At 33.6% G+C, this 26,828-nt stretch overlaps 1 protein-coding gene across 10 annotated transcripts in view; it reads right to left on the reverse strand.

Annotated features, from left to right (window-relative positions):
• Positions 1–803: 803 nt before the first annotated feature.
• LOC108361469 (uncharacterized) overlaps positions 804–26,828 on the reverse strand; it is a 43,436-nt gene continuing 17,411 nt past the window's right edge. For 4 of the 10 annotated variants that reach the window (XM_017614129.1, XM_017614091.1, XM_017614148.1 and 1 more), the window contains 6 exons: positions 17,194–17,704; positions 12,501–13,776; positions 10,401–11,184; positions 6,871–7,274; positions 4,323–5,444; positions 804–1,751 (listed from right to left, as the gene is read on the reverse strand). In XM_017614129.1, coding sequence (XP_017469618.1) covers positions 4,597–5,444; positions 6,871–7,274; positions 10,401–11,184; positions 12,501–13,269 — 2,805 coding nt within the window. In that variant the 5' untranslated portion in view covers positions 13,270–13,776; positions 17,194–17,704 and the 3' untranslated portion in view covers positions 804–1,751; positions 4,323–4,596. Of the gene's footprint in view, positions 1,752–4,322; positions 5,445–6,870; positions 7,275–10,400; positions 11,185–12,500; positions 13,777–17,189; positions 17,705–26,828 lie in introns of all 10 variants that reach the window. The other 6 variants (XM_017614137.1, XM_017614156.1, XM_017614112.1 and 3 more) reach the window with 5 other exon arrangements.

A 26,828-nucleotide genomic window follows, 5' to 3' on the forward strand; every position in this document is an offset into this window, starting at 1 on the left:
TTTAAAGGTAATAGTATTAAAAAATTACATACATACATGAAATATTTTAAAACACACTAAAATTAGAAAACTTTTTCAAAAGAAAACAATTGAGTTGACAGTTGCTACTACACTGCAAATAAAGATAAAGATACTAATAAAGATACAAATAAAGATACAAATAGAGACACAAATAGAGATACAAATAGAGATACAAATAGAGATACAAATAGAGATACAAATGAAGATACAAATAAAGATACAAATAGAGATACAAATAAAGATAACGATAACGATAAAGCCGAATATAGCGATGAAGGAGAAGACGAAATGTTTACTTTCGGAGGAATGATTTCCTTCTTCCCCGCTTAGAGAATACGTGCAGTCAGTTTTTTTATTTTCTGTTTCGTGGTGTTTTCTTCCTGGCTTAAGTCTACTGCTAAGAGCAAACCTTTTATTTGGACTATGCTGGAATGTTCTAGAAGTACATATTTGAAATAGAACGTATTTTATCTAAAAAGAATATCTGTTTGAAAGAGCCACAGAGTACTTACCCGAGCGAACCGAGTTGTGTTAACTGACAAAATTAAAAGAACCTTCGTTTATATATTTTATAGGATTTAATACATTATTTATTTGCGAAAATTAAATTTTCATACGTAATTATGTACGTGAATTATTATTATACATCATACACTTGCATACAGTTTACATTATTTTTTCAATGTTTATTTTATCAATACATGTATGTATACTTAATAAATTTTTGGCACAGTATAACAAATGTTACAACATTTTAAATTAAAATTGTTTTAATAAAAGTAAATTCGATTTCTTAGAATTTAATTTTACAAAATATTTCCAAATAAAATCTCCACATTCTTTTTAAGCGCTTAAATTCAATTTTAAAATTTGCCTCTGCCATGGCACTCATTACATACATACATATCTGCTTACTTAAATACAAGAAAGTAATATGTAGATGACAGCTTCCAGTAATGCAACCACTCCAAATTGTTGTTGCTATTGTTTTGAAACAGCTTACGCCATCTCAACCCTTGCTTGCTGCCGCCTTCCCATTCCGTTCACACAGCCGCTGCGCTATTCTCAACCACAATGACAGCGCCAACGTCAGCTGAGTTGTCAATTGTGGCAGCTGCTGCAGCTTAACTTTCACTGTCAACTGTCAAGTTTCGCCGGCGCGCTTTTTCTTTTTCACTTCTTGATCTCATTCCTTTACTTAACGCGCGACAAAAACAAAAATAATAATATTGCCTCAACGTTGTTGTTGTGTCACTTGAATCGCATCTCGCTGTCACGTTTTGCAAAGCCAACGCGAAATTGAACCGCGCTGCGAACTCACGTATTCGCTGGCTGGTGGGTTTGAAGGCTGCACTAAAGTTGAAGAAAAAGTCATTGCGCGGAAGGAAGGGCTGGCGCAAAGTTTTAAGCTCGTCTTAATTTGCGTTCGAAATTAAATATTTGTTATAGCCATGTTTTGTTAGCGATTGCTGCTTAAATTTCCAATAGTTAATTCAGTTTGCACGCAAATTGTCTGAAAAAGCGGCGGTGGCGCGAAGTGCCGGTAGGAAGAGTGGCTATGCGTTGACGTGATGAATGCCGATTGGCGTTGATTTCGGCGCATCTCAATATCTCACTTCGCGAGCTGTCACGATGTCAGTGCCTTTTGTTGCGGGAAATCAATCGCAGATTTTCTTCGTTAAAAAGAATTGATGAAAAATAAAGTTATTTGAGCACTTAAGTAAAAGTAACTGGAAGATACAAAAGATGGAGATGAAAAGGAAAGATTAGAGTGCTGTGTCAAAATGTATTGATTTGTAGAATTTCTTCGTTCACGAGTTTAAATATTCCTTTTATTTAAATTATTTGAAATCAATTTTGGTATTAGGGGAAAATGTCATGTGCTTACTAATTTGTAAATTTTTATGCTGCTAGTAAATTTTTGCAAAATTAGTTGAATCAAAAGTTGAACGAAAGTTGGCTGGCGGCCAACATCATTGAAAGCGATAAGTTGAAATGCCGTTTACACCATTCAACTGTCGCATCCAACAAAAAGTTAAACGGAAAGTTGAACAATGTTCAAATATTGTTTTTGTGATTGTACGTAAAATTTTGGAAATGTGTTAGCTGATTTAAAAATTTTTATGGAAAGTCAGTTGGAAAAAAAATTTCGTGATTCTCCGGCATTACTGATAATATCTGATTTAACTTAAATTTAAATTTTAAGTATAGCATACGAAATATGAAGGCATAAGGTTAGGAGAATTTTATTTTAACTCTTGGGATAATTTCAGGATTTCAATATTTTTCGAAATAAAATTAAACTTCAAATTTTTAGAAACAATTTATTCCTTTTAGTTTCACTGATAAATTTTTTTTTTGAAGTATTGCAATTTTTTCAATTATTTTTCGGTATTCATCAAAGTACATATGCAAATTCCGAAGTTTTCAATGAAAAAAATGTATTTCGATATTTTTTACTTCGCTCCCATATGTTTATATAAATATTTCAAGCCGTAGTAATGCTAATATCGCTTTCGGGATTGTTTGATCAACTTCGGGACTAAGCTTTTCTGATGTTTAAGTCAAATTTTGGAACATAAAAGGAGTACTGCATTCACAAATTCTGCAATTTCAAACCCCTTTTAGCTAAGGTAATAATTCGGAATTAATTTAATTACTTACGGACTTTTTCATACATTTTAATTAATGACCTACATCAATAATATAATCATCTTAATTAAGTGAATTTTAGGGTTGAAGGCGATCAAACTTAAAATTTCGCTATAATTTGACATTAGAGGACTTCCAGAGCAGGCGAGTCCACGCTTACTGTAAGGACAAAGCGGTGAAATCACTGCTTTTCGTGATATAGGAATGGGGAAATAGAGCAGTCCTCTCGACAGAACCTCGCGTAGCAGTTTTCTTGTAATGGAGGTAGCTTTAAATAACGCCCAGTCTGAGGAAACCATAGAGATCCTGGAAAAGCTGGATATTGAATCCGTTTTATCGGATGTATCTATCGTTAGTTTTCTTACTGAACTGCTGAGGAAGAGTTTTACCTCGTGCTCATCCAGATAAGAGTGAGTAAAAGCATAAACAGACGGCAGCGTTGATCCGGATCAACTCGGGAATTAACTGCAGTTGATCGCGAGTAAGTACGAGTTGATCCGGAACAAAGCTACCGTCTGTTTAATCTTTAAGAGTACCTAGCAAGCATAAGTACCTTCACTCCTACTTTGAGACGAAGGGACATACTGAACAATTTGAAAATAAGGGATATAGGTGGTTTGTTATTGACGGGTTCGTAGTTCAGAAAAAAACCTTAAGACATCTGACCACAAGCATATGAGCTTCTACAAGAATATCGTAACTTGGTTGTAAATTTTGTCAAGTATCGGTTGAGTGTAGACCTTAGCAAAACGAAGCTTAAGCAGATACAAAATTTATGATATTTATGGTATACTACTGATCATATTCACGATGTTATAATAGGCTGTATTCCATTTATACTCTCTTGTAGAATGACATGTAAGTTGCAAACTATCCCTAAAGTCAAAAATTGAAGAAGAGTTAAGGTGCTGAAGAGCCATTAGCATGTGCTGGACTCTTTCGTAGGTATGGTATGGTTTATTGAACTCAAAAATGCAGGTTCTAAATTTTCTTCTTCCAACAGTCATCCGGAATTCCACACCTTTGCCGGGACCGATTTTATCCGTCACTATCCCCATTCCAACGAAAGAATTCTATGAGGAGGTTTTTTTTATGGATGGCTCGGAGGTATATGAAAACTTGGGTAGTTTTAGGAGTCTTCTGAAAGAAACTCTGATTTTCCACTCTATCGCACTAGTCTACTTCGTAGGAGTTCCAGAACACAACGGTATCGCAAGCAGTTTAAATACTGGTGAGCGTCCTGTCTGGCCGAGCCGTTCCCGGGTAAAAAGAGTTTTGCGTTCTTTTGGCCCCATGCGATCTTTGTCTAGACAACTCGCTAGACCTAGGCGGCTCATAATAACTGAATGGAAGCCCAAAAATACAAAGCGACCAGGTTTTCTGATTTCGGATAAACCAGAGATGTTCCAAGGGTTCCTAAAGCTAAATAAATTACAGGTCTGATTACTGAAGGAAGTCTTTAATGGTATTTGTTCGAATAGAATTCACCAGAGTAGGCTCAAGGCACCATTCGGTTTTCCCGCATTTACCCGCTCCTGTTCTTTTTGTTTCCTTCCCTTAATGAATGCTATCATGAAAACGGGCCTATTTTTTGCTAGACTAAGGCCGTCTGCTTGCATTTAATTTTTCAATGCATTTTTGATACTCACCACTTAACAAATAATCACATTTTGCCACCAGATTTAATATATGTGTATATATAATGTTTATCTACACATTTGTCATCCCACACTTTCACACATACATCCGTCTACACATTCATCTTCCGCTTGCCCACTGTTGAATCTTTATTTCATGCCGCAGCAGCAAGCCCAGCATACGTAGAAAGTTATCGCCATACAGCAGTTTTGCCGCCAGAGTTACATGGCATACAACTGTCACACCAAGCCACGGCTCGTTTTCGCTTTTCTCGCAGCCGCATCGTCAAGGTGGTGGCGCCCCATAGAAGCTGCGCTCCTTTGCCGTATTCTTGCCAGTAGCAATTTTCTTGAATTTCACCACAACACGCATGCGTTGCAAGAACTCATCATGCAACAAATTCACACACATAGATGTGAGTGTCAGTCCACTCAGAATATACGCCACGCAGAACCATACCACCAATGTCGAAGCGGTTGTAGCCGGACGCACATGCGCGCCTGGCAGCAGATCACAAAATCCGATTGTGGTCAGACTCATGAAACAAAAGTAGATGCCATCGAAGAGTGACCACTGCTCGAGTAAGGCAATGACGAGCGAACCGAAAGCGATATACGCTAGCAGCAGCACCACACAGAAGCCGAGCGGCAGCGCCAAGGACCAGCGTAGAGTATGCGCGCTGCCGCTGCGCATGCGGCCAGAGTGTACGGAGGAGAGTGGTGAGTGCTCAGCGGCATAGCTGAGCGCATCCTCAGCCGGAGGACGCACGTAGCAGTAGGGCAAGTGTGCCGATTGCGTGGAGGGCGCTGTTTGTTGTTGCGCAGACGTTGCTGAACTCGTCGAATGCTGCTGCTGCTGCTGTTGTTGGTGATGTTTTTGTAGCTGTTGCAGCTTAAGATTGCACTTTTTATCGGAGACCTGTTGTCGGCTGAAGCCACAAATTGTGTGTCGTTTATTTGTGGATGCGCGACAAAAGCAACAACAGAGCAGACGCTCGCAAAATCTGCTCGCCAACTTGGCCAGTATGCTGCCGATGCTCGAGAGATAGACCAAGGTGAGTGGTATGCCCAGTGTGGCGTACACAATGGTCACCATGCGACCAAGTGTGGTGCGTGGCGTGATAGTGCCATAGCCTGAAACGAGAGAAGAAATTTGATATGTAAATAGTTGATGGAAGGATCTTGGAAGGAAATGCCGCTTAATTTTAATCTCTCAAAATTGAGTAAAAACTTAAAACGCTGAGCCACAAGATGCGGTCGAACCCGAAGAAAGTCGCCCTTTCATACCGTCGGGTATTCGGAGCTTAACGGAGATCTAACATCGTCAGTCCTACTACCCATCTTTCGAGGAAGGCAGTTACCGGCTGGATTTCGACACAAAAACTCAGGACGGAGTAGAATTTAACAACGTACGAAGGACGGAATACTATCGACGACCTCATTCAGCCTTTTCTTTGCAAAACTGCGCTTACTACCTTGGAGAATTCCAATTAGCCCTACACGCCGCAGATTTTTCACTGCCCTAGACTATAAACGAAGCACAAACTGAACACTGATATCGATGGAGCTAAAATTTCGATCACAAGCACCCTGATACTTTTAATAGCCTCGTTTTCTACTTGGCGCAACTTACAGCAGTAAGTAATGAACTCGGTAGCAGATACAAGGCCCTCAATCCGCTGGGCTGCAACTTTCCACCTACGTACCTATCGGCTGGACTGTAATAAACTAAGTAGGATGACTAACAGCAGACCGTTGACACTCCAGCCGTTCGGCGTAATACCTTTGGATGCCTCCTTATGATTGAAGAGTATCTACACAATGAGTTACTAAAGCCTTCAATGAAGCAGCACAACAAATTAAATTAATAACATACTTTCAAGAAGCACTTGTTTCCGTCCCACCCATTTCCGTTGCACCATTTCCGTGTGCAATTTCCGTTGAATTTGCCAATTTACTACCAACCAACCAACCGCCGCTAAAGAAGTTTCACTCTTGGAATAAGTTACGACCGACAAGTGAACTAATCTGAACACCTGCAGACGACGGCTATTTGTTTGGCCCACACTTCGTTATTAATGAACACGAAACCTTAGACTTTTCACTATAAGATTGTTAAGTTTAAAATTTTACACAACGACTATTTTGAAGTATGCGGCTTAGACTACTGGAAACCGGTGTCTTAGAAGATATATGTGACAAACGAATAGTGGTTTCAGGAGAAAAACAACCTGGAATCGTTGAAGCTCGGAATGGCTTAAACACTTCATGTAGAATTAAAAAAAAAATAAAAACACTCCTGAGCATTAGATCGGATTTCTGTGGCGACCGAGTGGACTCTACAGAACCAAATAACCAACTCTATCTAAGCAAATATAACTCAACAACCAAGATGTACATACATATGTAGGCAGTGTTTGTGCAGACCATATTTTTTACCATGACATATGTACATACATATATTGGTTGTATCAAGTTTTATTTTAAATTCAACCAAGTGAAGAAATTATTTTTAACTAATTTCCTAATACACATTCTCTAAAATTTTTTATAAACTCACCCACTGTCGTCACAACGGTCAGCGAGTACAGAAAGGACGTTGCGAAATTCCATTCAAATTGTTGTTGCTGCTGTTGCAATAACCATTGACGTTGTCTTGCCGCCTGTAATTGCCAGTAGCGTTCTAGTTGCTGTTGCTGTTGTTGACGCTGTTGAGTTGCATCATTGCCATAATGTTTACTGGTAGCCGCCGGTTCCATGCTGTGATAATCGTACGGCTGTGATGGCGGCTGTTGTCCAAAGTTGTTTTCTTGTTTTGCAAGTAGTTGCTGTTGTTGTTGTTGATACTGGTGCCTTGAATATGCATCGTTCGATGTTGTTGTGGACGCTGTTGATAGCGTCAAATCCATGACAAGCCGCTTGACTAATTGATCCTGAAATTTATTAATCTCCAAGGCAGCCAATCTGGTTGTTCGTACATTATGTGTGTGTGTGTGTATGTGTGATGAGAAATTCGAGAGCAGCAGTTAAGAAACGAAATAGAGGTGAAAGATAAAATTGCATTTAGTTTAATAGCATTAAGTTTAATTAAATTACGACTAAGAAGTGTGTAACAGACAAATTTGATTAATGTCAAGTGGGCTATCTAAGTGCTTTTGTGGGTTTTAAAATTGTATTGAATTTTACTTAAGTTTTCAAGTAGCATATTTCAGTGGGTTCGTGGTTTATTTAAGCACTTTGTGACAGCAGCATAATTTGCCTTAACTTAAATACCAAAAAAAAAGTTATATAACTTGCATTAGAGACTTTGTTCGGCGGCTTACAAAATTAGTAGTTATAGAGGCTGGCTTCTGAGTATTTAAGAACTATGTAAATGTAGCGGGGAAATCATAAAAAGATCCGAAAAATATTGAAAAAACTATTAGTTAATAGATGAATAATTCTTCACAATTGGAAGTTCTACCAAATTAAAAATAATATCAAAGTTCGAGAATTTCAGTTATGAAATTGGTTTTTATGTAGTTTTATTGTAGTGATTTTTTTCTAATTAAACTTAAAAAATTGAATTTAAAATTGAAATAAATAGTGCCGAGAGTTCTAGAATTAAAATTTTTAGATTCCAATTTTCTATTTTTTTATTTTACGTTAAAAATTTTTTGATTCAAATTTTTTAAATTTTTTCAGTTAAAATATTTGTGAAAACTCTTGTATCCCCTTTAAGGAAAGTAATTTAAGTGGTTTATTAAATATATAAATAACCGACAGATAGTTCTAAATACTAAATTTGAAATCTGGATTTGCAAATTTGAGTTAGAACTTTTTTTCTTAATAGTCGAAACCTCTAGAATATAAAATTTTTGAATTTGAATCCAAATAAAAAATTTCAATTTTATTTTTTTATTTCACTTTTAAGTTTTTTCAACTAAAATTTTTTAATTTTTTCAGTTAAAATAATTGTGAAAACTCTTCGAGATTCACGAAAGCAATTTAAGTGGAAAATTAAATATAATTATTTTTTTATTTAATATAAAAACTCACGGAAGGAATTCGTATAGAGTTTTGCTTTGATTTAAACACGCAAAATGTTGTTTTCAAGGTTTCGAAAAATACTTGCTGAAAATGGCGGTAAAAAGTTTTTTCTTCTCAAAAATTAAAAAAAAAATGTACTAAGCAACTTTTCCCACAAGTAATTTGAATTCTTATCACAGAAAGCGGAGTCGACCCGAGCGAAGCCGTTCCAAGCTTCCAAGTTAATGTAGCAATATGATGTCTATACATCAAGCTTTTCCAAAATCGTTTTGGAGCTGAATGCAAAGCATGTTTTGATTTACAAATTTCTTCTTTGATTTTTCAGCTTCATGCGAACAAAAAACTAAAATAAATAATGGAGAATTGAAACAAATTGAACAAACATTTTAGCCGCTTTTCATTGACGGTAAATTTTTTGATATTTTTACGATTGATTACTTGTAAAAAGCCCCGCCGCTCCTCTTCGTTCAATGTGAACACCAGCTGTTCGGCTTTCTGTGTGTACTCACCCTTAGGATTGACCGTTTGTAGTTTCTTTGCAATTTTTCTTCATAAAAAAATTTTGAATTTTTGGAAAAAAAAAAATTTATATTTCCATGAAAAGTTTTAATTATAGAATGTATTGTTGTTTAAGTGCACCATTTATGCACATTTTCTATTATTTTTGCGTGCATTTTTTAATTAAAACGTTAAAAAAATTTTTATTACAAATTTCTAATCATATTTCGAATTCAACGTAACTATGTATATTAAATTTAAAATTTAGAAAAAAAGTTGAGAATTTCGCTTTGTACAATTTTTGTTTCGAGTATATAATTTTTAGCTATTGCAAACGTTTAAACATGTGTGAGTTTTCAATTAAAAAGTGTATACGACACTGTTTTCAATTCAAAAAGTGTAGTGGTTTCGAAAATTTAATTTTTAATTAACAAAAATTACTTCGAAACTCATAAAACAAAATTTTAAATGTGTTTAGTCTTGAAATCTCATATAAAAATTTTATATACTTTTTTTTTTTTTAAACATCAGTTCAAACTAAGAAAATATGAAAACTTCACGTTTTACACTGAAACTCAAGCGAAAAGTCTGAAATGTCTATATTTTTGCAAGAAATTTTAAATGAAAAATTTCAATAATCAAATTAATTTTTTTTTTTTAAGTTATAAATTTGGTATTTAAACACAATTTAAAATAAACCAAAAATCAAAAACATCAAAAAAATAAAATTATTATTCATTATATGCATGTAAATACAAATTTTTAACTGAAACAATAAATTAGTTTTTAACTTTTTCTGGTTTAAAAATTTTGCTACACAGAGGAATCGAAATTTCAAACTGAAAAACATAATACTCGCAATACTTGCGAGGCTTATCTTTTTCCACTTCTTTCTGTAAATTAGAAACTTTTGAAGCAATTATGAATAAAATATTTTCGTTAATTTAAAAACTAAAATTCTGTAATTAAATGTAAATAATGAAAAATTTCTGAATGAGTAATAAATAAGAAAATTTAAAATATATTTTAATATTAATAATGAAAATTTTAAATTTTGTATGAATAATTATTTTAAATTTAAATAAACATAAGTTAAAAATTTCAGAATTTATTTTTCTTTTACATATTTTTAAATAAAAACTTTGAAAAAAAATAATAATAAAGGATTTTAATTTCGATTAAGCATTTTTTTTATTTAGCAAGTTGAAAAGGAAAATAAAAAATTTAAAGTTACCGTTTCAAAAAAAAAAAAAGAAAACAATTCTTTACAAATTTACAATTTTTAATATAAAAATTTTAATTGTACATAAAAAATTTAGCTATAAATTTTTTGTTTTAAAAATATGGCTTAAAAAATTTTTTTTCGGCTATGGAAACTTTCCTTTTTGCCATTTCTTAATTTAGTTTAGATTTAAAAATTTCAACGACAACTATTATTAAAATGAAATCCTCACTACCAAAATGGGGTTTCAACCAATATGTACCTACACATTTATACATCGCCAGCCTCAAATTTCATGAGCAATTCACGCACTTTCATTATTATTGTTAATTATTACTCACTTGGTCCAATTCTCCTTGTAGAGTATATTCAATGAAACCGTTATATCCCAAATATTCTCCACAGTACGCTGCAGTGCCACATTTTCACCGCCCCAAGCGCCACCAGCACCAGCCGCAGCGCTAGCCATATCACCATCGCCAGCCTCCCCCTCAGACATCGCAACACCAACGACCCCACCGACATCAACTTCATCAACAGCACCGTTAATGTCACTGCCAATGGCAGCATCAATGGCATTAACAGCAGCTCGTCTAAAGGCTTGCGCCTCCACTGCCTTCGCTTGTCTTTGCAGCGTTGAATAAGTGGCAACGTCATTTGGCTGCTGCTGCCGCAACTTGTCGGCGTGCCTGTTGTCAATGTATGTTTCCGGATTTTCCGGCTGTGCAATCACATCACCATGTGCAACACTCATTGCAACTGCACCGGCTGTTGTGTCATTCACCGCAGCCTGCCTCTTCACATTCGGCGTGTTCACGTGAAAGTTGCCACTGCTATCGGCGCTGCCTTCGTATTTGTGTGGCTTACCTCCATCAGCTACAGCTGCGCCTTGCAAGTGCTCCCCTTCTCCTCCTGCGGTTGCCACATCCAATAACGGTTCACTTGGTTTGTATAACTTTGGCTGTGCTTCGACAAAGCTGGCATGCTCTGTTGTATGTTTCTGTTGTTGTTGTTGTGTCGATATGTATGCATTTTGCGCGTACGACCAGGCATTCGGATCACTGACAACGCCAGCTGCGCTGCCTCCATCGCCGGATGTTTCTATGGTGAGGAATAGAAATGAACCTGTGACAAAGAGAAATGTAATTGAATTTTCTGATTTTGTTAATGTGAATCGAGGGGGGGGGGGTTAAATTTTTTGTTGTTGAAAATGTTTGCTACTTTTTGCAAGCTCGGTGCAGAAGCCCGTACAAATATAAATTAAAGAAGCCTCAGATACATATATGGGGAAAGTATAAAAAACTTAGTTTTTGCCTTAATTAAATTTGTAACAAACCTGTACGTATTTAAGTAAATATTTTATGCTTAATTTATTAGTAAGACAGCAGCTTAAAATTTTAAATTTTAAATAAAAAGTTGAGAGAATAATTTGTTTATTACCGTCAATTTCAAAAGTTAAATTTTTAATTTGAAAGCACCCTATTCGATTTTGGTTGACTTCTAGTCATACTTAAATAAATATGAAGGTATTAATTTGTTAAGTTTAAAATTTTGAAATTTTGAATTTAAATTATAGAAAACTGATTTCTAAAATTGTAAAGGTTTCTTTAATCGTTAAAATTGTTTAAACAAATGCACTACAGAAGACTACACTAGTCAGAAAGCTAGCTTGGGTAGAGCGAGTGGCACTCATTGTTATCAGAGGTGCTCGTAGCACCACTCCCGTTAGGGTACTCAACGGCATGCTGAACATACGGTCTCCGATATCACGCCCTTTCTTCACCCAACTCCCCCCTAGGGGTGAGTGGCCAAGTGGAAGCAGGTAGCAGGTACCCGCGAAATTCTACATAGATGGGTGGATGCCTGAATGGAGGGTTTTTTAGAGGGATGTTTTGTAAGTAGCCCTCCCAATCTCAAATTTAGTCTTCCAGATTACAGTAGTTTTTCCTTTCTCTTAAGCTGCCTAAAATTTTATTTATTAATTTTGTAGCGTAAGTTAAATAAAATGATTTTAAAAATGCAGAGATTTTTTCGCTGAAAAATTTAGGCTACAAAACTAATTATTGGAGTCCTCTATTTACACACTTTAAATATTACAGCTTTCTGATTAGTGGTGCAAATTAAAAAAAAAACGCTATTTAAAATTTTTAAGTTATTGCTCTGATAATTTAAATATCAACTCAATGCAAATTAAACTTTCGACTTCCAACACTCTCCAACGTATTTCCGCTTTCCACCTAAACATTTTCCAGACTTTACATAATCTATTGATTTGTGAATTTAGAGTTCACAAATAAAAGCAAACAAACCACAGCTACGAAAGTCGCGCGCAATACAAATGCAGAGATAGAAAATTTAAAATTCCAAACGCAAATAAAAAAAGCGACGCAAAAATGCCAAACGCGAAAAATTACAGCATTCCCAAATGTATCTATACTCACCAATGAATAGATAGCCGAGCAGCAGCGTACAAATACCCAAATTGGCAAACAATGCAGGCCAAAAAGTCAACGCGGCCAATTGCTGCTTATCGCCGTCCGCTTCGTGCGCCATCCCCTTGCCGTCGCTGCCTGCCACCCCACCTCCACCGCCAAAGCAACCGCAAAAATTGTCGCGCTGTGGTGCACCACCACCACCACCACCACCACCCAACTGCCGCTGCCTATGCGGACTGTTCAAGTTGCTACCTTTGCTGCCGCTGGCGCTGCTATTGTTGCTAATTTTTAGAATTGTTGCTGAGGGTGCCACGAGTGGTGGCGCACCAGCGGTGATGGAAGCAGTAGTACCCACACCAGTGCTCGCCATGAAAACATCCATACCACTGAGCATTTTTGAAGAAGCGCCGCCATTACCACAGCCACCACCTAAACTTGCTACCGACGCGTAACGATACAATTCACTGCCAACAACCACTCCTCCACCACCTGCTTCAACTGCACCACCACACTCCACATAGCTGCCCACATCAATTCCACACACTGTGGCATTATTATTCGTACTGTTGCTTTCGTGTTTGTATGTAGTTGTTGTTGTTGTTGTTGGGGCTGTTGGGGGTGTTGGGGCTGTTGCTGCTGGCAGCGTTGATTCATAGTGATAATCCGCATGGTCAATGGTCGCACAAATGTTGGAATTCGCGTGTTGTTGTTGTTGTTGCTGCAGCTGTTCTATGGGTGTGGCTGCGGCTGCTGGCAGTGATAATTTCTCGTTCATTGAGTTTGAAATTTTGTCGTTGCGCGCGTGTTTGTTTTGCTTTGTTTTGTTTATTTGTGTGGGTGGTGGTGTGTTGGCGCGTTTTGCTTTCACTTTTTTCCCTCGCTGGCTGTTTCGCTTTTTGTTTTCGTTTATCCTGGCTTGGGTTTCAGTTCATTGTGTTTTCGTTCACGTCGATTTTTTCGGATGAGGATTTTCTTTTTTTGTTGCCACGTTTTTAAAATTGTCAAACGCTGGCTATTTTTCTAAGAATTTTTATTTATTTTTTTCATTTTGTCATTTTGTACACTCTTTACTTTGCATTTCAATATCAGTTTATTTTGCCTCACTTTTTAATCTCAGTTGCGGAGCTTCTATTTAGCTGTGTTTTTAATTTTTCATTATTTTTTATTTTATTTCTGTCTTTTTTGATTCCCACTTTAATTCCTTTCGCATGTCATTTCTCTGCTGCGTTTTCCTTATCAGCCTGCTACTATCTCTATTCAAGCCTCAAGTCATCTTTCAATGCTGCCGAGACGAATAAACAAACACGTAAATACATTTTAATATGTAAATAAGTTCGTAAGCTAGCCAAGATTTATCTTATCCCTCGCCTTGATTGAATACCTAATGGAAATACGAATAGATAATCATTCCCAGAATTCCACTGAGAATCAGCGTGACAACAACAACAGCTTTTGATTTATAGCACGTAATTAAGAATTCCCCCAAAAAAATAAAAAATTGAGAAAAGTAAAATCTCATTTGCATACGCTCTGCCCATAGCAACAAGAAAAAATTCTTCGTTAACAATTTTAAATTCTTTTGCTTAAATTAAGAAGTGAACAGCTTCTGCCTAACGTTAGAAAGTAATATAGCCTTTGCGCACTGCTCGTTAAGGTATTTTAGCTAAAAAGTAGACAAAAGTGGACGATTGTGTAATGCCGAATTTCCACTAGGCATTGAATTACAAAGAATTTGTATGGCTCAATAGCATTAAGTGACGGTAGGACAGTCATGGCTCAATCTCTAGCTCTCTTCATTCTGTATAGTCAAGTAGACATGCATACATATACAGTGACGAACAAAAGTATTGGCATAGCGAATTTTACGCAATATACACAAAATTTTTTATTCTAATTTATTTTCGGTAATTTTTTTTTAAAATATTGTCCATTTTACACCAAAAAAACATAAAAATAAAGTCTCTAAACTTTGTGCAGAACTCAGGAAAATCCATTAAATTTACACACTAATTTGCAACTTTTTATTCAGATTTTTTTTAGAAAAATTGTAGATCTCTAATTTTTGGCAATTTTTTTAATAGAAGGTGTTGCTCATTTTCTCCATACAAAAAATAATTGTCGAATATACTTTGTATGGAAGAACTTGCGTGAAAAAAAACCACCAAAAATCAACGCAATTTTCTAGCAACTTCAAATTTGCACTTTATTATACTAAATTTGAAAGGGCTATAAAACTGCATACTTAGAATTTTTATAAAAAATCTGAATAAAAAGTTGCAAATTAGTGTGCAAATTTAATGAATTTTCCTGAGTTTTTCACAAAGTATAGAGAATTTATTTTTATGTTTTTTGGTGTAAAATGGACTATATTTTTATAAAAAATCTGAATAAAAAGTTGCAAATTAGTGTGCAAATTTAATGAATTTTCCTGAGTTTTTCACAAAGTATAGAGAATTTATTTTTATGTTTTCTGGTGTAGAATGAACAATATCTTTATAAAAAATTATCGAAAATAAATTAGAATAAAAAACTTTGCATATATTGCTAAAAATTCACTGTGTCAATACTTCTGTGCGGCACTGTATATGTATGTCCATATTTATCTTGAAGCCGTTGGTATGCTACAAACCACTTTTATGCGTCCTTGAGCTACAATGCATACAAAAAATGGAAGCGTCTGGAATCGATGGAGGAAGTGATATATAGGTGTTTCCATGATGTTGGGCGTGAAATTCGTACGACTTAGAGTTGAATAACTGATACGAAAACGGAAGTCAGTTATAAAAAAAATGTGCCGTTGTGTAGCTTTTAAGCCATTCGTTGTTTGACAAAAAACATTAGGTGCGCTTGGAACACTGGGCGTGACAAAAACTGAAGTGGTTCGGAGTACATGTCAAAATAAGCAAAACTCGGCGAATCCTGTGAGGTCATCCCTTTCATCAAAGTTTTTTTAAATAAAGTTAAATTAAGGAACAGTACAATTCATATTTAATATATTGTCAATAATACATATATAATTCAATTTTTTATTTATTTTTTTTAGTTTTTCCCTCCACCATTTCGCGTTTTCATAACATCTTTTCGTTTGAACCAATTTGCTTGCATTTTCGGTTTACATTTTCATGGAAACAGTCATATGTATGTAGTTATGATATTGTTTACGATTTTGCATTCAAAGCTCTATGATATTGATATTATCTTCGATATACTTAACGATATTTTTATTAATTTTCTTATCGATTATGTTCCGGCTGTTAATTTTGTTTTCACTTCTATTGTTGTCGCTTTAGTGATTTATTGATCGATAAGGTTTACGATTTCGCGTATATATTATCTTCAGCGATAAACTTTATGTTATCGATATTTTTTTGTTGACTTTGTCATCGATTACTTTTTCCAGTTTTTATCTGTTAAGTTATTGATATAGAAATGGCTATCTGCGAACATGCGAGTATATGGCTATGTATTAGTGGTGTTATAATTATTGTTATCGTTAGTTTACTTTTACACGTTATCGTGTCTTTTATCGACTATTTATCGGCGATTGATCAGTTAAGTTGTTTATATTTGTCTTTAAGGTTATTCATATCGCTACCAGAACCGTTGTTGAGTGATTTATTGTCCACGTTATAGATAATTTTTGTGGTATCAATTTGATTTTTTTATCAAATTTTTTATCGCTGGTTTTTGTTTGTCTCTCCACGATTTACGTATCGTTTATTTGCTATAAACTTCACTATTGATATTATTATAAATTATTGTTATTGATGCAGTTTATAAATCATGTTATCTATAGGTCGATATCAAATCGGTATACGCATGGTCATTGATATCCCAACCTATATCGCGGTCGGTTAAATTATTGCTAAGGCTATCGGTATTTTTTGCGATACCAATATTTTTCTCGATGTTTCACATATAATTTTTTTATAGTTTTTATCGATTAAGTTATCGATATTTGCTATTTAAATATCGCCTAACGCTATTAGCATTCCTGTTGTTGTGCTAATTAATATTATTTGTATTGATTTTTTGTAAGTGATCACTGTTTTCAGAGAACATCCTCTCGATGTTTTTAATGATACCAATATTTTTATCGATTTTTCACATTGAACTTTTTTGAGCTTTTGTCGGTTGAGTTATCGATATTTTCTACATATCGTTATTAGCGTTGCTGTCGTTACCCGTGTTATTTATATCGTTTTCTCGTGCTATCGTTATATTTGTTGATAATGACATCGATAATTTGACGCTATATTTATTATTTTATTTATTATGTAGGCATAATTTTCGATGTTGTTCTAAGCATCACTTCAATTATTGAGGTCGATATAGTTATCGCATTGTTTGTTAGCAGATGTTGTAGTTATCGGAAAAAGTGGTTTTACATGAAAACGTGCAGAAGAGAGAAAAAGAAGAAGCAAATAGAACTGACTTTAACTATTTTCAAATTTCTAAACATTGCACCAGTGTTTTATGGAACAAACCGGAACTTTCATTATAAATTGGAACAAAGCTTCGCGTTGTTGAGTGGACCTTATGCAGGAAAAGTGAGCTTAAGCTCCGACTCGATTTTCAGTACAATTTCTTGAGCTTGAGCTCAATGCATCAGTGCAAAAATTGAGTCTGAGCTTAAGCTCACTTTTTATGCATAAGGCCCAGTACCTTAATTAGAACTTGATAAAAGCTGCTCACAAACCATATTTATATCCCTCCCTCCACCGATTATGCGATGATAATGCGATTTCCAATGGATATTTCTCACAATAGATATACGTTTTTTTTGTCACGTTATCTAGCAAAATTTTTCTTTGTGCTATGATTCCATATGCTATGCGCAATATTATCAAGCTTTCGGTTTTTGTTTCTTTTCCTCTTTGAAATTCCCAAAAATCATTTGCTTTCATATTATCTGCACCTAATTTTCACTCCTTATTTTGTTTTTGCTTTACTCTTCTTTTTGAATTTGCTCATTTTTTCGGCTTTTTCCTCACATTGATTGGCGTTCTGTGGTGTTTCTGTTGAAATTCTTTTGTGCTTTCGTATTTTGCGCATTATATTGTCCATGATTTTCTTTTTTCCAAAAGCTCGCAGAAAATATTTAATTTAGTTCAATTTCGTGGCACATTTTCTTTGATTTTTTTTTTGTTGTTGTTCATTGCTCTTTTTTGGTGTTTGGCGTGGTTTTCGCTTTTATTCGCTGCATTGCCCTGAAAAAGCCAAACAAAAGCAAAAAATGCTGTCAGTGAATGATTAGATTTTAATCTGCGGACATAAGCGAATGTATGATCTCATGTGCATTTGTAAGTGTAAGTATGTTTATTAAAATAATATTCGTGTGCACTTGGGCTGATTAAATAACATTATTTACTTACACATATAAGATACATGAAGTAATCACGCTTTGCTCATTAAAATACTGTAGATGTAAGTATGATCCTTCTGCGGAAATATGTACATAAGTATGTATGCTGAGGAAATTTAATCAATAAAAAATTCCAAAAGTAATGCAAAAAAATTTTATAAAAAAAATGTACCCGAATTTATTGAATAAATTCTTATAAAGTTAAACCAAGCGTGGAAGAAATTAAAAAAAAAAATTGATGATCAATTTGTTTTAATTTTTTCCTGCATTGATTAAATGTCGAAATATTTCCTATTTTCCGGTAATTTCACCTTACATAAATTTAACCGCATATCTTTGTGAACAAATTTATCAAAAAAAAAAAATAGCTTCATTTTTGATTGGACATCGAAATAGACGCTTTTCTTTATATAAATTACAGCCAGAAGCTGCCTAAATTTAGTGTTTGAAAAATTAATAATTTTAAACTAGTAGAATGTGTGCACATATTTACCAAACGAATTTTTAATCTACGCAATTAAAAAAGCGGCCGTTGTGGTGTAATGATTATCAGTGTGCGCTACCACTCCGCGGGGCCTGGGTCCAAGCCCTGGTCAAAGCTATATCGCAAAAAAATATAGAAAAAAAGTTTTTTTTTAACAGCGGTCCCCCTCGGCAGGCAATGATAAACCTGCGAGGGTATTTCTGCCATGAAAAACAGCTTTTCATAAAAATATAATTAACTGTAGGTCCCCCCTTTCGGCCAACCACTAACATATGTGTAAGCGCCAATCTATTGTTATTAATTTAAAAAAATAAATAATTTTTAAATAGAAACCAGGTTTATTCTTATTTTGTACGATCAAAACTATGACTACATTCTGTTAGGCCGTTAAAGCTCTAGCTTTTGAGCAATAAGGCAAAACATATTTACAATTTTTTTTTTTTTAATTTGTTTTTTTTACAAAAAATTTGCCGAAAATGTAGTGTAGTTGTAGTGTAAAAAGTCAAGCACAAAACATCTACAAACATTTTATTTTTACAAATTTCGCTTTGCTATTTTCAAAATCTTAAAGTTGTAACTAATTAAGCCTTAACTCATAACGCTAAAAGTTTGTATTTAACAGCAAGTAAAAAAAAAATTCAAAAGCGCGCAAATTAGGAAAAACCGATTATTATAAAATTAGCCGCAAACATTTTTATATTTTTACTCGAATTTACTTACAAAATATAAAAACGTGAAGGTGGCCTTATTTTCTTTCGTTTTCTTATTCGGTTTTTTTTAGTTTTTTTTTTTTATTTTCACACTCTTAAAAACTGTGCTTTTCTGTTTTAGAGTGAGAAAAACTTTCATTTTCTTCGAAAAAAAATTTTTTTGTATGTTTTAATTGAAAATTTTCGAAAAAAAAAATTTTATATAGTATCAATCGAAATAATCAATGCGGAGCTTTTGCTAATGCGAATGTTGGGCAAGTCCACCGATAAAACGTATATATGGCAAACAAACTGACAAATTATAGCCAATATTTTTGCCTGCGGTCGTGGGAGTATTTGTGTAACAAAACTGGTGAAATGTCATATTTATCAACTTTGATAAAAATGTCTCTAAACATATTATTTCTTAAGCTATCTAAGCGAGCTATCAATGGGCAGTCATACAAGTTCCAACTTCAACTTGACCTTTGACGTACGTCAACGAGAACATAGTTTTTTTAACAATATTTTTTGTTTTTTCTTCTTTAAATACCTGCATTGCTTTCTTTATTTGTTATGATTTTTTTGGACCAATCTTAAAAAACTGCTAGACACAAAAGAAGAAAGTGTGCACTGTAATTATTAACCATATTTTTGTGATTTGCTTTTGACGTTAATAATAAACAGTAATTTTGTTTACTTGTCGGGCAATGATTTTTTCATAGGGATATACATTGGATACTTGGCAAAAAGCTTCTGTGGTAAAACTATCCCTTCTTTGTTATTTAAATTCAAAGAGTAAGCTCCTTCAATAGGTATTTCCAGTAGAATGGTCAATGTCTAGCTATAAAGAGAATCGATGCTCAAATAATTAAAAAGCTATAGGTCTGACCTTTAATAAGATAAGAACTACATACGTAACTATCTATGATTCAAATGCTTATAAAAAACGGGGTGCTTTTTTAAAAAATAACAGTATTCTGATCCGATTCGGCTGACAGCCACGACTTTGAAAACAGAATTTTGTTCAAAATTTTCATTCCTGGAAAATAATAATTTATTTTCCATATCCACCTATTTAGCTCGCTATAATCACAAATTGTTCAAACCAGTCGTATTAAATGAATTATAAAAACTAAAATCGAAAAACGATGATGAAGTTGCATACAGAATGAAAAATTCTTTTTAAAAAGCTTTAGAAAAACCTGACACATCTGGTTTGGCTTGTAAGCGCTGTTTACACAACGATCTCACCATTATGCTACATAGATTCTAATTGTTTCTTAAAAATACTTGACATCCGCATTCGCATCCGCATCCGCGGATGTTAGCGGTTAGATACTCGCATCCGCATTCGCATCCGCGGATGTCTAAAACTCCACATTCGCAACATCCCTAGTATGTACACATACTTTTTTTAATTTCTTTAAGATTTTTAATTAATTTTTTAGTTAATTTAATTTAAAAAGACTTTTTTTTTACTTTTTAAGTTATTTTGAGAAAAAATGAAAATTTTTTGCTTGGGATTTTTCTTAATTGTTTTTTTTTTGTTATTTTGAGTTCATATTAAAATCAAAAAGAAAAAAATTGCCATATACGCCCATATGTACATATTTAAATAAAATTTATAAATTTTATAGAAATTTTGACTTGCCATTTTATTAAAAATTTAAAGGTTTTTTAATACATAGGTACATATTTAAAATTTGTTTAGTTATTTTAATATTTAAAACTTCGTTTTCTTTTGCTACTTTTTAGTGTTAAAAGATCGAATTTAGTTTTCTTAAAAAATCTGTCAAAAGTTGTTTTATCCATTTTTAAATTTCTAATGCAGGAAAATACTCAACGAAATTTTAGAAAATTAAATTTCGTTTTAAAATTTTTTACTTAGTCAATTTCATAAAAGCAGAAAAAAAAACATTTTTCATTTAAATTACTTCCGTGAAACCGACAGTTAACAAAAAATGTTTTTTTTTTGTTAAAATTTTTTTACTTTGTATTGTAAACTAAAAAATGACTGCCAATCAGTTTTAAATGAGTTTTATTTGTGTTCGACCGAGCGTTCGGGTTCGGGTTCGGTTAGCGAAGTTCGGCCATGAAGTTCGGGTTCGGATTCGGTTCGGTAGGCGTAAAAGTTATAAAGAAAGTTTTTACAAATTATAAAAATTTTATTTTTTTTTTTATTGAAGCGCCGCTTTCGCGTTTCTGTAATTTGATTTTATTGCTTTTTTGTGGCAACTTTCTTTTTTTGCCTTTCTTTTAATTTCATTTCCTTCCCGAAGTTTAAATGCCCGATACAACTTTGGGCAAGTTAAATTTTCAAAATTGCTTTGTAACTCGATGTCAAGTGAAAGGAAATTTTATTTCCACGTTTTAGCAGCCAGAAAGAACTTTCTGTCCACATGTCGGAAATCAGTTTCAGAAATAAAAAATAATAAAAATTTTACTGCACTTGAAAGAGTGAATATCGATTTCGAAAATATATTTCAACTTGCCCGTGCTGCACTAGCAATTTTTATTTCTGCTGCAAGTGCTTCCAAGCTAATCGGATGTTGCCATGTGAAACTGATCGCTTGTTTTTGAGAAACAATAACGGATAATTTACATAAAATTAAAATTAGAAATGCTTTTAATCAATTATTTTGCGGTATATAATTGCTTATGTAATTTGTACTCTAAAAAATTCGGATTCGGTTCGGTTTCGGCTGAACTTCAAGACAAAAAATTCCGGTTTTGAAAATAATCAAATTACTTAAATGAGCTAGAAAAAAAAATCGGGTCAAGCGTAGCTTATTCGACTTACATGACATTTAATTTAATTAAACGCCACTTTTTTTAACCTACCCAGCATAAAGCCAACGTTGAATATTTGCTCATCTCGCTCCCGGTCGACTTTCATAACTTGTAACATTGTAATACATTGGCAAATATTTGCACAACACCTCAGCACTTATTTATGTATGTATGAGTATGTAAATTGTATGTAGTTGAACAACTTGTTGCCCTAACAACTCAGTTAAGAGCAGCAAATCCTCACGCCTCAACGGCTGCGCTGGCCAACACGTTGAACTTAATACTAATGCTGCCTACTGCTTGCTGTCTGATGTGCCGTTGGCTGCTACGAGCAACAAAATTCTTCAACAAACTTACCACCGACCAAATCCCAGGCATCATCAACGCTTAGAGGCACGCAACTGCGGCGCTACAGTGAATTTCTATGCACACACACTTTTACATACGTATGTATATTGAAATACTAGTTTACGCTCGACATTGCCTTACACCCCAATAAACTTCGTCTTACTCTACTCTACTACTTTTTTTTGCATTTGCTTGTCTATGCCTTTCCTTTCTCTCATTTCTTTTTCTACTTCTTCTATCCTGCACTGGCACAGTTACCGACTCTCACCGGTCACACATTTCTTCACCCGTCCATTAACCAACTATTATCCGGCTTAGCTGCCGGTGGCTGCTGCTGTTGCCTGATGCTTGCTACAATGTTACGTATACGCACTGTTGACCACCATTTATGTGCACATATCTTGCTAGAACTTTTTTTTATAGCTCTGGCCACATTGTTGTTGTCACTAATACTCTCGTTATGCTCTGCTGTTGTTGCTTATCATACCGTTGAGGCGTAGCAAAAACTTTGTGGAGTAACTGATTGCAATTCTCTTGTGTCTAAGTACATACATAGTCTGCCAAATGGATGTATGTACATATGTATGTATGTAGGTTTTGAAGTACTTTGTTCTTGTTGTTTTCGTTTTCGCTTTAAATTTTTAACACTTTTCGTTCGTGTTACGATAGCATGTTTTCTGAAACTTGTTAGAGTTGTGTTTAACGAATAATTGACCACGTACAGGTATGTAGCCGGAGAGGCAGTTAAATTCTATATTCTGGTATCGTAATGAATTGTAAGAATCGATTGGAAAGTTGGCTAAAGAATCTTAGGTTAGATGAGTTTATGCTGAAATCAAGGAACGTACCGATTGCGGCCTTTATTGAAAGTAGCGAAAAGCTTACGCAAATTATTTAACTGTATTACTCCCAAGAATTGCTAAAAAATCTGGAATTGAGTTCAATAAAATTCCGAAAAATCACAGGAAAAAACCAGCAAAATCTGAAAAATTCCAGAAAACCCCCGAAATGTCCCGAGCTAAGAACGTAAATTTACGAAGAGTCGTGAAAACTTCCCCAAAAACCCGAAAATTTTGGCAACACCTCAAATAATAATAGATTGGCGCTTACACATATGTCAGTGTTTGGCCGAGCTTCTCCTCCTCAAAAGGTCTGATAAATTCGGAAAAATCGGAACAAATCCCAAGAAAATTCCGAATTGATCTCCCCAAAAATCCCAATAGGCATATTTATTATATTTTTGTTGCAGTAAATAAGCGGCATTTGTCAAAGAATTTGAAAGCATACGCTAAGTCTCAAAAAATTACCGAAGAGTCTTAAAAAAACTCAAAAAATTCTAGTAATACCAAGAAAATTACCTAGAAATTGGAAAAAATATAAAAAAAACTGAAAAAGCACGAACTTTAAAAATTAAAATTTATACCAAGAACTGATCAGACTATACATTCGAGTTTATTAACTTTATTTAGATATTTCTAAAAGCATCGTTAAACCTAAATAGGCCCGAAAAAATCGGATAACTCCCAAATAAAAAGGATAAAGCTTCGTAAAATTTCAAACCAAACCCGTAAATTACCAAATATTTCCAAGCAACTTCCGTGAAAAACTCTAAACGTCCCGAAAAATCCGCCATTTTTTTTTTTTTTTTGTATCTGCAAAATGTAACCTGTAACCTTTGCCTTTATTTCTTTAGCGTTGATCAAAAGCAAAAATAAGATTCCAAAATATCGTTGACACAAGATTCTCGAAAAATTACGAAACAATTCTGAAAACATTTCCGACTAAATACAAATAAAATCTGAAATATTTTCAAAATAATCTTTGGAAGTTCTTAAATACCCCGAAAAAGCAAAAATTTTTAATTTTTTCTCAAGCAAAACCGCCCATTTTCGGTTTTTCAGTCACCCATAAGAAAAAAAGTTATAACTTAAGTCTGCAAATTTCCGAAAATCCCCGAATAAAACATTAAAAGTCTTGGTAGTATTCCAGAAAACCCAAAAAAGTAACAGGAAATCCCGAGAAAATTAAAGGACAAATTATTTAAATTTTTGCTGCAAAATATAATTTATTTTTTATTCTTTAGCTAAATAAAGATCTACAAGTACTTAAAAAGTCTGAAATTGACGAAACGTCTAAAAAAATATCGACAAATCCTGAAGAGCCCACATCAAATTCGCAAAAAAAAAAACACTGAGAAAAATCGATAAAAATCACAACAATTTTTCCTATACCTGAAAAAAACAAAGGGTATCGGCAATTTTTTGTGTTATTTGAATTAAAAAAAAAGATGTATATTTCTCTATAAAGGAGTTAAAAAATTGATTTGGTTATTTTTCAGAACATGTATACACGTTAGTTATGTATAGGGATGGCAAAGAAATTAAATAATCGATTAATTACAAGCCAAAAAAATTAATTGCAATTATTCAGAAATAATCGATGAATAGAATTTTTAAAGCAATTTTTTTTTTACAGTGAGTACTCAAAAAATACTTTTCCGCAAAAATTTCTAATTCTCTTGTTAATTAGCCAGAAATAACATAAAACGATTATTTTGAGCGGCGATAGTTATTTAATATTTTTAACCATGTTTGCAAAAAAAAAAGCTTTGCTGTTAAGCTTAATCTTAAAAAATATACAGTATTTTGTTTTAAAGAAAAAGTAAACACGCTTTTGAAGTATACATATTTTTTTTTCTTATGCATTTCCTCTTTAAAAATATATTTCTTTGAAAGTATCATACATATTTAACAGACCTAAAATATAATAAAATTTTAAATTTCTACTGATTCTAATGACGAATCCCTACCCGTTTCCATAAGATTAGTTGCGCACGTTATTTAATTTCGCAAGAACTGCATTACTGAGGCCAATGCTAACGGATCTTTGAAATAAATTTTTTCAAACCTCCGGTCGAATAAAGTTTATGCAGCTAGCGAAAAATAATGTTCGATGGATGGGTTTTAGACAACTATAGAATTTATATTTCTTGAAAATATTTTTACAATTAATCGATTAATTGATCGATTATTGAAATACAAAACTGCGATACAACTAAATCGTAAATGGAACAAAAATAATCGAGTAATCTAATCAAATGATTAATCGCGGCCATCCCTAGTTATATAACATAAAATATTATCATAAGAAATGTTCAAATTTAGCTCACTTTACTAACGTAAATATTTATCCATGTATATACATACATAAATTTATGCTTGCGTACCCTAACAAATCCCTTAACTTGACTCTTTCATCACCAATTTTACAGTTTTGCAAATTGTTTTGACTTTTTCATTCATTTTGCGTAAACGTTAGCTCTCTTTTTCTCTTTACTTTCTGGTGATTTTTCAAATTTCACTTTCTGTTGTTGTTGTTGCTCTGTTTCAAACATTTGTCGAATTTGCTCCATTTATTCTACTCACTTTGGCTGTAGCCAATATTTTTGTTGTTTGCCATGTTTTACACATGTTGCCCTTAAGAGTATACCATAGGGTCTACCATTAAAACTACTTAAAGGCGTCTATTTACAACAGTGTTTGGTTTTTGTTATTTTGCTTAGCTGGAAATGTCAGTATTTTTTTATATAAGTATCTATGTATGCCTAGTAAACAATTCTTCTGTTGGGTAAACTGGCGTTGTACGTATGTATGTATGTATGTACTTATTTGGTGAATATGTGTGCATGTGTACAAATGCATAACAGCCTGGGTTTTTACTAATAGTCTTAAGCGCTGAGTTGTCAACAGTTAAGTGCAAAAGCTGATAAATCCGGATAATAGTGCGAGAATAGGCGAAAAAAATGAAGAGGACTAAACTTTTTTGAAAATCTAAGTTACATGTACATACATACATATTTATACTTGTACATATTTATGTACTAACTTATGTGGAGCATAGACAAGTCAAGTAAAAGTTTTGCGACATTCCATTTTTGAACTACTTTTTCACAATATTTTTCAATTCAATTCAATTTATTAACTTCTTGAGTACAATAAAACGCGAGGTCTTTTCAATGTACAAATAATCAAAAAAAAATTACAAAATTAACTTCAACTAAAATCTAATTAGATAAAGTACAGAAAAATATTGTGATGGTAACAACAATATTTATATTTTATATAAGTAATAGTTGTGCAAAAAAAAAAAAGCATATATATATATATAATAGATAAAGATAATATTTTAGGAGAGGAGTTTTAGGGAAGGTAGAAGGATTTTACTTAAAAAGACTTGTAACTGCCGCTTCGAAGCATCCAAACATTGTTATACATTTAATTGAGGTTGGTAAGGAGTTCCAGATTCTGACAACACTAACAAAAAACAATCTAGACGCTGTTAAAGTTTTATACCTAGGTACAATAAAATTATGGGTGCGAGACGATTGAACCAGGTTCAGTTTTCGGTAAAGATAGCATGGTTGTCGGTATCTAATTAACTTATACAAAAATAAGATGTTACGAATCTTCAGATAGCTCTCCAAGTTCGAGCCTAAGATGCTTTTTGTGAACTCTGAAATGTGGTCATACTTTCTTTTACCGTAAATAAATCTGGCTGTATTATTTAAGGCCATATTTAATTTGTTCTTGGATTCACTGTCCAGATTACAATAAACCATTTCGAAATACGAAATGTTGGGGACAATAAGAGACCGT

Source organism: Rhagoletis zephyria, unplaced genomic scaffold, assembly GCF_001687245.7.
Source record: "Rhagoletis zephyria isolate East Lansing unplaced genomic scaffold, Rhagoletis_zephyria_1.1 Rzeph_scaffold_00019, whole genome shotgun sequence".
Lineage (NCBI taxonomy): Eukaryota > Metazoa > Arthropoda > Insecta > Diptera > Tephritidae > Rhagoletis > Rhagoletis zephyria.